General features: G+C 45.2%; 1 protein-coding gene across 1 annotated transcript; it reads right to left on the bottom strand.

The window, feature by feature from the left end:
* Nucleotides 1-4,983: 4,983 nt before the first annotated feature.
* Nucleotides 4,984-8,823, bottom strand: LSM5 (LSM5 homolog, U6 small nuclear RNA and mRNA degradation associated). Its single transcript, XM_040592960.1, has 5 exons — nt 8,692-8,823; nt 8,037-8,132; nt 7,789-7,816; nt 7,073-7,145; nt 4,984-5,261 (listed from the first exon to the last, which is right to left on the bottom strand). Exons 1-5 carry the CDS (start codon nt 8,735-8,737, stop codon nt 5,229-5,231), a joined length of 276 nt encoding a protein of 91 aa, XP_040448894.1. The 5' UTR covers nt 8,738-8,823; the 3' UTR covers nt 4,984-5,228.
* Between the last annotated feature and the right edge of the window lie 2,963 nt (nt 8,824-11,786).

Below are 11,786 nucleotides of genomic sequence, written 5' to 3'. Positions count from 1 at the left end.
TGTCTCGGACTCAAGCATAAACTGAAAGACCGATGACAATTTGAAATTTTTACAGAAGTTTTAATAGTGTATCCACGACTGAGGTGTTTCAGTATTTGGGACAGACTCACAGTCTGTTTCACATATGTCTCTTAAATTCTAACACAGGAAAAAACCAACCTATAGATTTTCTCTAGTAAAAATGAAACCATCCAATTATACCGTTCGCCTATTTAAGATATTGAACTGTGCAAATAAGAAGTAACTAGTCCCTCCCATCCAGCTACCAACCATGACTGCACACAGTCCTTGCACCAAACTACACAAGATCCTGCTTCATTCCAGCCATATGATTAGCACAAGATGTGCAAAGCCATTTAGATTAACAGGTCTGTCAGGCATAAAAGCAGAATCCAACAGCAGTTAAACCACAGGCCTTACAGCTGACAAGGTAATATACTTCCATCACCAATGACAGCACCGTAACAAAAAGATTAGGTCTTTACTGTCCTTAACGAACTTGAGAGGCTGCAAGAAACCAGCGAAGTCAGGAGCACGGATTCTGTAACATCACCACCAGTACAATTTCCAGACCAAAGATCAGCCTCCTATTAAGATCATCAAATACAATTCTGATCTGATGACAAGTCATGACAACACTACATGAGGCAAAGTATAAAATCTTACCATCAGATTCTCAGCCAGTTTAAGTCAACGAAAGAAAACACACTGCCATATGAAAGAATGCCTCAGACCTAAAAAAAAAAAAATCTTGAAAAATGTCCAGGATTTTTAACAGAAAATCTCCGTATTTCCCATGAGCTCTCAACATTGAACAGTAGTAAGACCCTAACATTTACTTAACACTAACTTTGATGTTAATCTAAAAAGGAGCAACTGATAAAGATTTTCATAGCTACTCACAAAAATTAATAGGCAAATACAGTCGTTTCAAGATTTAAACTACTTGTATAATTTAAAGACTATCAAAGACTATTTAAAGACTATCGAGGATCTATAAAATAAAACAGATACATTTACCTAGTAATGTAGGAAACTATAGACAAACTTTAGGATGCGACCAAAGGTGCAGAAGATAGGCTAATGTGGAAAAATTAAGAGAGTTCTATGGAAAAACAAGTGAGCAGCCCACAACATTGGAAGACAGCAGAGCTTTTAGCCCCACTTCCCCGCCTTTTTTTTTTTTAAAGCAATAACTTTTCCATTGTGAAACATAGGGATGTAGTGGAGGTCAAAAGTTTAAATGAGTTTAAGGGAGGATCAGATGAATTCTAAGAAATGTGCCAACACTGCTGCTATAGAAAGGATCGGCATCACTTTGAAATGCAAACAGCTTAGTTTGATAATAACACATATTACCCACTAAATTTGTATTTTACCCTGTTGTATAGTTACTGATGTTGAAAAGAGTCACTGTCATGCAAGAAATACAACTTTCAGCACTTTGTGCTTTGAGACGACCATGGCCCATCAGCTCATGGCCATGAAGTCTCGCAACTTGCACATTTCAGTTGGATGCCAAGAAGTTCTGAGGTGGACTGCTGACGGTATTCCACAGTCACAGCTGACGGAGGGAGCATATGATAAAACTTTACTTACTTGCCTTTAACCAATGCTCCAAATATTTTAAAATAATTCTTCAAGTAGGTTACAAGTTTGATTACCCTTCGTACAAAATCCCCCTTCCAATGTAGATTTCTGTTCTCAGATTTAATGCACGAGCAGAAATCGAACGTGCATAACCACTGAAGCCAGTGCAAACTGTTAAATGAACTTTAGCAGCATCAGAAATTGTCCTCAGGTATCTTTCACAAAGCAAATGTTTCATTCTTTAAAATTCTCACTCCAAGTCACACACATTCTTCCTGATGATACTATGCAACTTACTCTTTTAAAAATCACCATCCTAACTATGTACTTGACACAGGTCTCCCCCTTTTTAAAGCCTGATGATAGGAGAAAGCTGGAAGTACTACAAAACCACACAGACTTGCTTGTTCGTGCCAAAGAGAAAAAGATCAAGCCTTATTGAAAAATAAGGCTATTGCCTATCTTTAAGTATCCATAAAGCTACAAACATGAACGTTTGATGGGTTGTTAGCATCAATATTTGAACACAGGCATGCAAAATGTTCTTCAATTGAATTCCAAACTCTAGGAATTAATTGCTGGGCAACTCCCTGAGGATAAAACATCTATTAAAAGCCAGCAGTAAGCCAGAAATCTCTGTTTCATATGGTAAAAAACCATAGTGAATCCTGAAAAAGGGAACAGATACTAGGCAGGGAAAGCCTATACCAGGGGTCCTCAAACTTTTTAACCAGAGGGCCGGCGCACGGATGAAGTGGCAGGCAGTCATCTGCGGCTGCTTGGTTTCCCCCCCAACCCCCAGCAGGGGGGTCTGTAAATACCGGGAGCTAGATTGAGGACCCTGGGGGGACGTATCTGGTCCACGGGACGTAGTTTGAGGACCCCTGGCCTATATAGTTACAGGACAAGTAATAAAACATGAAGTATTTTTCGTTCTTTAAATTTAATTTTATCAGAGTAGCCAGACAAACATGGAAACATTTGCCAAACAATAATACTTGGGTCACTTTAAAACCTCGATAACACTGAAATACAGGTCAGCAAAAACCAAGGATGTGGGGAGGGCACTTTAGGTTTTACTGTGGTCATACACAGTCACACACACAGGTATCTATACTTTATCTACACTTGCCAACTCCCACTGAGCTATCATCACTATGTCTGCAACTAAACTGAGACAGCAGGCAGAAGGGAACCATGTCCATACTAGGACAGTTAGCCAAGTAGTAAAACTAAAGTTCACTGTAACCTGTGCCATCTTAAATCCAAACAAACAAAAACCTGAAAGAAAACCATCACGGTATGTGTCATCATCATGAAGTTATTTTAATCTGCTGACTACCCTCCTCTAAACTTTCAGCATCATTAACTTTTACACATTTATAAAGTCTAACATTATTCTTTTAAATTACGTAATCATAGTGGCACCCGTAGCATTCCTGAGAACACCACAGTGCCCACAGCTTCCTACACAACAGTGGAGTAGGACTAAGCACTACATTTCTTAGCAAGGAAAACCAACCACCACCACCACTCACTCGATTCAAAAGCTTATTACCTTCGCTTCTGAAGCAACAGACTACAGGACTATTGAACACAAAGCAAACCAGACCTGTCCAGAATACTTTGCATTCTCAGCTGGAAATGAAAAATCTTTCCTTTCATATTATAAAGGATTAACAGCATTTGGAGCTACAGAAACTGTGTTAAAGTTGGCATTTGCCAACCCCCAAGTCATGAATTAAAATGTCTCCCTTCCTCTGGAGGAAGTGGAAAAGAAAATACACACAACCAGTGAAGGAGAAAGTGAGGCAGTATCAAGATAGTTTTTTTCCAGATATAATAAAATCCTGAGAGAACAAGATGTTTATTCTCTCAGAATAAAAATCCAAAATCAAACCAAAGAGTTTACCTTTCCTTTTGAAAAGTTACTTTTGAGTCAAGATTTGTTCTTTTCCTCTGCCAAGCATGAAACCTCTTTTCAGTTTAAGACTGTTTTCAAAATACTGAGTGAAGTAGAAATTAAGTCCACACACTGGAAGATGTACAGAATCTTACCCAAAAAACCTCCAACACACTAGTACTGCACTGGCTAGAAATCTCTTAAAAGCGTTCTGATGAAAAAAACTCAACATATTTCTAGGAAATAAGTGTCTGGGGCCAAAACCAACAGATGATGTTCCAATCAAACATAAGGCAAAAAAATATTATTTTTTTTAATTGATACATTAAAAAAGCTGGAGGAAATGGGGACAGGAATGAAAAACCATTCAGGGAGTCAACGGTATAGATTGTCACCATACAATCTAAACATTACAATGGCAGATCATATATTCAGAACAAGTGAGTCAAAAGTAGCACACTCCCTGGGAAAGAGGGAGTCTCTTTCCCCTTTACCAGGCTAATGCAAGAGGTTCACACTACATTTCCAGCTCAGATCCAGCGAGCAGAAGGCAGCTTTTCTGCCAGATAAAGCAGGCAAAAGGATCTAGTACAGCAACTTCCTTGCAGTCTCTTGCTCCTGAGCCCCCTTCAACTCTTCTTTCTTCTGGTGACGGGAAGGCAACGGACGTTGTCTCTGAGCCCATATTGCGCCCTGCTTGTCTACACAAACAGCAGGCACCCTTGATTCCTCTCCAAAAACATTTACACACAGAATTCAGTTAAGTAGTGCATTACGGAAGCATAAGCTGCAGTGGACATTATTTAGAATGAGGGTTTTTTTGCTCATCATGACAAAGTAAAACCAGGAATTCCTGACTTTATAGAAATTCTCCTTTAGGAGTAGCTGTTCCCAACATCTGCCAAGCTTTTATATCACACGAGAACAGATGCAGCCACAAGAGTGTTTACTCTAAAATGACTAAACTGTGCAAGCAGGCACCAGCAGCTCCCAAGTTAAGCAAGTGTACACAGCACCACTCAGTGGTGAAAGAACAGCAGAGTCCACCGACATCAATGAGAAGCTCTAAAACCAGCCTGGTTTTTCGGGGCTTTTTTTTTTTTTTTTTTTTTTTAAAAAAATCTGAACACAAACTAGATCTGTCTGTCTGTCCTCACCTGCCAAATACCATTACAGTGCCTTTACTATACCCAGAGAGCTGCACCTCAAGGGCAGCAGAACCCAAGGCTGCTGAGCATTGGATGCATATATGGTTCCTAGTGATGCAGCCTGGAGCACTGTTTAAAGGAGTGATCCAGCTTTAGTATCTGCCTGTATTCCAAAAGAACAGCAGCCTCTTGGCTCATGACTTGTGTTCTATGTAGACTTGGGCCATAAACAAATGCAATAGATACGGGAAGACTGCCAACAACTGAAATATAACTATCATTTTTCCATTCCATCAAACAAAACTAACTAACTTGTGCAATTACATAACAGAACACAGTAACTAACAAACAGAAAGCCTTTTATTCAGAACAGATCTTGCATCTTTACAAGAAAGGCATTATTTCAACTTACAAAGTTAGCACCTTCATTAGCAATGTACCTTTCCTAAAGGGGAAATCCATCTCTTACCAAATGCCAATTGCAAGAGCGTGTAAACAAAACAACCCACACCAAATCCACCCACACCCCCACAGCTCTACTATATACATATACATAACACGTCTTCATAGATGACAACTGTATCAATTTATACTTCAGGTCCTTCCCCTCCAGGAACCAGCTATAAAAGAAGAGGATAATTTTGCATTAGTGCCATACATTTGATTTCTACAAACCCATACGTGACAGTGCTTTACAACATTTTAGCACATGGAGAGCTCATGGTAGACCACCAAAGTGGTTTTTAGATTCAATATTATCTTCCTTTCCCAACAGAGGAAGTCAGTTACTGCCAGAGAAGCACATGCCAAAAACAATCTCCAAAACACACAGAATGTTTAACAAAACACAAAAGTTCCTAGATAACACACATTTTGGGTTTGTCTTTGTTATTCACTTCAAGGACATGATTCTGTCTAGAAACCCCTACAGCTCATTTTCAAAGGACAAAGAACATGTTTCCTTTCATGAAGAATTTCCCCAATTGCTGACTCTTCCCCAGACAGTCACTACACAGGGAAGCTGGAAAGAGGAAACCAACTTCTACTGCTAAGCAGAGCCCAAAAGCTTAATAAAGAGCCTGAACCCTTCTACAGGCAGCAAGGAGTAAGTCAGCACAGCATTTTCCTGTCAAGAAGGTAATGAACTGAGCGATAGAAAGACATACAAAAGGAAAAACATTAATAAGGGGGAAAAAAGCAAAGGATAACCATTCCTTTTACTGATATACTCTTAATAGTTAGCTGAGCACTTCTAAAGACAAAGCGCTTTGCTGCTTTCAGGACCGAAGTAAAAATAATTAAAAAAAGGTCTGAAGCATAGTCTTCCTGACACGGGAAGATGTGTCCCCAAAAAAGACACAAGATCTAATATATCTTCTAGATCTTGATGAAAATTTTTCACTCTAAAGAATCACCAGCTTCGGCTTCCATGGCAGTATACCACCAGCTTAACTGGATAGGAGTAATTTTACCCCACATAAGATGACAGAACGTGCACTACCCCTTAAAGGGTGCAGAACAATAACCAAAGAAGAAATAGGCTTTGAAATTAGGTCAAGACAGCACTTGCTCAGACACACAGTGAGGAGGTGCAAAGCAAGTAAGGCAGGAAAATGAAGATTATTCCTCGTTCACACAGAGCTAACTTTGACTCAAGTCAATCTTCATCCTCTCTTCCCACAAAATTACAAAAGCCTTTACATAGAAAGTCCAGACTTTGTAGCCATCTCTGCAGACAAGCAAAAACACTACTGTGGGTCTGCTTCTGTGGTATTTAGCATGGTGCAGAATTCCACTTAGGGATGCATCATCACAGTATTTAATTACTGTGTCAGTAATAATCTACGTATGTCAGGACATGAAAAACTAAAAATCATATAGCACTTCTGATTTAATATAATCCAACAGACCTCCATTTTTTTTTCAGAGCATGTAAAGGTACAGCGCTCTGGGCATCACATGGTGTCATAACTACCAAATAACCCCACGAGCTTGTAAGCATCCAAACTGCTGCAAACACATGTATAGGAACAATAATGGATGAAATGTAGATGTATTCCACCTACATACTTAAATAGGCAAACACTCATGACTTAAGACACTCTATGAACCAGCCTACAGAGTGGGTCACAAAGCCAGTGATTCATTCGCACACCTGAAGACCAGAAAAACACTCACCAAAGTAAAATTAGGGCCATGTTTGTTTTTTTATTATTTTTTAAAAAAAAGCAAACATGACATGTACTAAGTAAAGCAATAAATCACTTTTCCAGCATCATTCAAATACACATACGCCCCAGAAACTACCTGAAAGTACCTTATGTAACAGAACTGCCTCGAAAGCTCACCCTGAAGTAGCTGAACTTGATTACTCATTGATTTAAGGGTACAGAAAATAAATGCATGCATATTTTTAACAACAATGACTTACCATTGTTATGTTGTTTCCATTTAGCAAAATCTGGTCTAGTTTTGTGATTCTTCTGCCCTCAGGTGTAATCTCACTGAAGCAGGATCAGAAAAAGTAAGTAAGAACACAGAACCAGGGACAACGATTCCAGTTTTGATTGCAGAACTAACACAAATATCTGCATTACGACGACAATTGTTGGAACACAACGCAGCATAACCTTGACAGAGAAATTGACCACCTGGGTAAAGAAAGCTACCTGGCAAGTAAGAAGATCCACTGTATTTTTCTGCTCGGTACATAAACACAGACTCACCCTCTACATGTCAGCAATTTCTTGAACTACCACCAATAATCAAACCAGGCTTCAAATAGCAACGTGGCATAACAAAGCAATAAATACTTATCCTTAAATCCGCTAAACTTTTAAATCTTTGCCTAGATCTTAAGGAAATGTAAAAGCAGCAAACTACTAGAAAGTTCAACACACAACCCATGCAAAATTAAGGATATAAATTAGGAACCTGATTATAGTTATCAGTCATGCAACAGCTACTCTAAAATGTGGCTGTCCTGAATAGGTCACCTTCCTTAATATTAAGTCCAAGATACAAACTATTCAGCTGGCAAGCATTCCAAACATTTATATAAAACCACTTTGCATATATATCTTACACAGTATTTTTCCTCAAGAAGCCAAACATGAAATGGCAAATAGAGGCAGAAATAATACTTACAATTCCGTAACATCTTCTAACACCATATCTGAAGATCCACTTTCAAGGAAAACATGGCCCAGAATTTTAAAATAAAAATTTTAATTTTATACTTAACTGTAATTTTATCTATAAAATAAAAATATCAGAATAATACAGTTGATCCATACAAAAAGGTTCTGTCCAGTGAACCCTAGCCTCTCTAAAGCAATAAATTAATTCAGCCACCGTATAAAGCGAATGGCATTAACATTTCCAGCAAAGGATACTGACAAAGTCATCGAATCCTAGAAGCGTTCCAACAATTTCTTTATCACTTTTCATCACAATATGAATGCGGGAACCTATGCACTTGTCCACAAGTTCTGTAAATAAAAGTTTTAAGGAAAATGGAATTCAGAAGAGATTGTTTCATAGTAGATACGTTTCCTAAACAAAAACCCTGATATTGTGACAACAAAGAAGTAATTACCACGGACACTGGTTTAAAAAACAAGAACAAACAAACAAAAAGACTAAAAATATGACTAAAAAAAAAAAGGGGGGGATAAAAGACATTTATTAAAAAAAAGGTGTCCGTGCACGAATCGCTGCTGCCAGCGAGCAACGGGCTGGCCGGCCCGCGGCCCCCTCGCCCCTCAGCCCCCGGCTCCACAGCCCCCCCCCAGGCCCCTCGGCCCCCCCGGCGCTTCCCGCCCGCTCACGGCTCTCTTGGCCGGCCCCGCACTCGGCCGCCGCCGCCCACCCTGCTCAAGCTTCCCGCCAAGCAGCGGCGCCACCCCGAGGTGCCCGCGAACAGCCTCGCCCGCACCCCGGCCCCGCCCGGCCACAACGCGGGAGCCCCCGCGGCCCCGCAGGGTCACAGCGCGGGTCCTCCCCCGCCCCGGCCCGAACACCGGAGCCCGCGGCGGCGCCGCCGCTTACCGAGCGGCAGCAGCTGGGAAGGGTTTGTGGTCGCGTTCGCCGCCATCTCGCATCCGGACCTGACCAATCGCTGCCGCCCCGCGCGGCTACACAGCCTGCCGAGCAGCCCCGACGAGCCGATGGCAGAGCCGTCGCTCCGCCCCGCCCCGCCCCGCCGCTCCGGACCGCCCCGCGCTCTTCCTGCCTGTATCGGCAGAGCGATGCAGTCGTGACAGCCGCCTGCCTGCTGTTGGTCGCGTTCAGGCGCGGCCCCTTCCTCTGCTCCCGCCGCCCCAGTCAGGCAGCGCTGCCCCGGGCCGTGCCCCGCACATCACCCGCCGCTCCCATCGCCCTCCTGCAGGGGCACGGACCGTAGCTCTGCACAGCCTGGCGCACCCTTCAGAGGGGCTGTTGCAGGAGGGGTGCTCAGCAGCCCTTTCCGCCCCCTGAGGGACCGCCGGCACCGCCCCGCCATGGCCGGGCGCCACCGGGGCTGGGGGGCTCCCGGACCCTGCCCGCGGCCAGATCCCGGCGATCCAACACCGGCTGTTGCCAGAGGAGAGGGAGAGTCAGGGCACCTGGCCGGTGCCATCGCTCACATGGGTCCCGCGCGCTTCTCCGGAGCCACGACAGGCAATATTAAATAATTCATAATAAATAATTAAATACTAAACACCTCAGTATTTAAGTCAATTTTAAGTATTTTACTGGGCTTTGAGTGTTTTTATTCTGTAACCAGCTATCCCACTCAATGAAGGGAATCAATTAAACACCTGCATTTCTAGAATACTTGTTTTTTGTGTCCTATGGCATTGAAAAGCATGTATTAACTATGCTGAAATGTCATTCACTGTAAGGCAATCTTAGCTTGCAGAAATACATGGGCTCTGTTGCTTGATAGATGTCTCCTGGAGTTTAGGTTGTGTTCTTGCAGCAGATAACATTTGCCAAACTGTGAAACTGCACAACAGTACATCAGAACTGTTCTTTTGTACAAAATAACGTTAACAACACAGACGGCAAGTTTCACAGGTTTCCGCATTTGTCTTCCAAGCCTACACCACATGTTACGGTGCTGCAGTCTGCACGCTGCGGAGCAACCCTGGCTGCAAGAGGTGTTCCCACTGACACAGAATCCTCCACCAGAGGATTATACTTCTACCCTCTTATCAGCTCTACCAAGCTGACAGGGGCAGACACACCCCTGAGTTCACCTCCTCCAGAGGCGCACAGTTGCACTGGGCTAAGTATTCACAAGCACAGTCACATCACAACAATTCCCAGGAAAGAGAATGTGCCTGTCAACTCAGGCCAAGGAAGTGACCTAGGGACAAGCTGCCCTCTGACCATGACTAGGGAGTCCCAGATCCTATTTCACTCCTGGTCACACGGCACCTTGGCAACAAGCACGCAATGAACATGGAAAAGGCGTCCCGAGATCTCCAACATCCACAATGGTTTTCATTCCATGAAGATGGCCATGCTCGGCAGCACGTCCTCCCCACCTGCACTATCCCTCACTGTCTCCTAAAAGCCAGTAAAGATCTAACCCAAAGACAAGACAAACAAACCTCTACAGAGCTGCTCTGCACAGTGGCCTTGGCCAAAAAGCACGAGCCAAAGGGAGGAAGGAAAGCAGGCAATCGCAGGGACACGACACCTTCCCCCGCTACACCAGCGGATGCTTTCAGAGTCCCTGTTGCCCTCTGCATCTCCACCAGCCATGTCTACAGCAGAGCACTGCAGTGCCACAGCCAAAAGGGTCACGCTGGCAACCGGTGGCACGATGGCAGCACAGGCACAGCCAGCCATCACTAGGGGGGCACGAGGGGGGCTGGAGGGCAGGCCCCAGGCCCCAGGGGCAGCCTTTCTCTCTGCCATTGAAAATGGGCACCCACAGTGGGGCTTTCTGGGCCTCATGGGTCCCAATGCACGGCAGCGGCCGTTGGTGACCTCACCGGCCTTCCGGTGCACCAGCGGGCAGTTGGTGACTTCACCGGCCTTCTGGTGCACCAGCGGGCAGCCCTGTGGCTGGCCCACAGCTCGCTGCGCAGCTGGAAACCCTGACAGCAAGCGTGCTCGGCAGGGGAGGACGCGGCCAAGCCAGACCAGAGCCCAGCGCCAGCCGGGTGAGCAACAAGAGGTTATTGCAACCCCTGAGGATGCAGCCCAAGCTCGGAACGGAAACTGCACGACACAACGAGCAGCACCGATGCCAAGTGCGCCCGGCACGTGGCAGTTGGCCTGACAGGGCATGGCCCTGAGCCCATGCAGGTGGATCCACCACGAGAGAATCCACAGTCAATGCCGGTGGATCCACCATGCCACGAGCAAGAGCCCATGCAGGTGGATCCACCGCAAGACCAGCAGGAGCCCATGGAGCTGGATCCACCCTGCACAAGCCCGAAGGGGCACCACGCCGCCGTGGCCAGGCTGCTTGGAGCACCGCAGGGCTGCCAGGGGCTCTCAGGGGCCCCGCAGAGAGACCAAGTGATGCCACCCAGGCAGCACACACCAGCCCTAGAGTGGACCATCCACACTGACACCGGGCAGGCTCATAGGAAGGTCACCCGGCTGTCAAGCCGCACATGAGCCCTGCTTTCCCACCCTGCACCACCACCCCTCATGAAGCGGGGCCATCTCCTCTGCCCTGAGCCCTGGGGAAGAGGCGATGACCGGGGCTGCCACCTTCTGTCTGGCAGCACCAGAGCACCAGGAGGAGTCCCTTGGAGGCTGCCAGAGACCATCAGAGATTGCCAAAAACCACCGCAGACCACCGAGGACAGCCAGGGACTTACAGAAATTGCCAGAGACCATCGGAGACCACCAAGGACTGCTGAGGACAACCCAGGACCACTGAGGACCACCAAGGATGACCCAGGACCACCAAGGACCACAGAGGATGACCCAGGACCACCGAGGACCGCCGAGGATGACCCAGGATCGCCAAGGACCACAGAGGATGAACCAGGACCACCGAGGAGCACAGAGGATGACCCAGGACAATTGAGGACCACCGAGGATGACCCAGGACCATTGAGGACAGCCGAGCATGACCCAGGACCATCGAGGACCACTGAACATGACCCAGGACCATCGAGGACCTCCAAGGACAA

This window comes from Falco naumanni, chromosome 4, assembly GCF_017639655.2.
Source record: "Falco naumanni isolate bFalNau1 chromosome 4, bFalNau1.pat, whole genome shotgun sequence".
NCBI lineage: Eukaryota > Metazoa > Chordata > Aves > Falconiformes > Falconidae > Falco > Falco naumanni.
The sequence above is the reverse complement of the archived record's forward strand: the minus strand, read 5'-3'. Positions and strand labels throughout refer to the sequence as shown.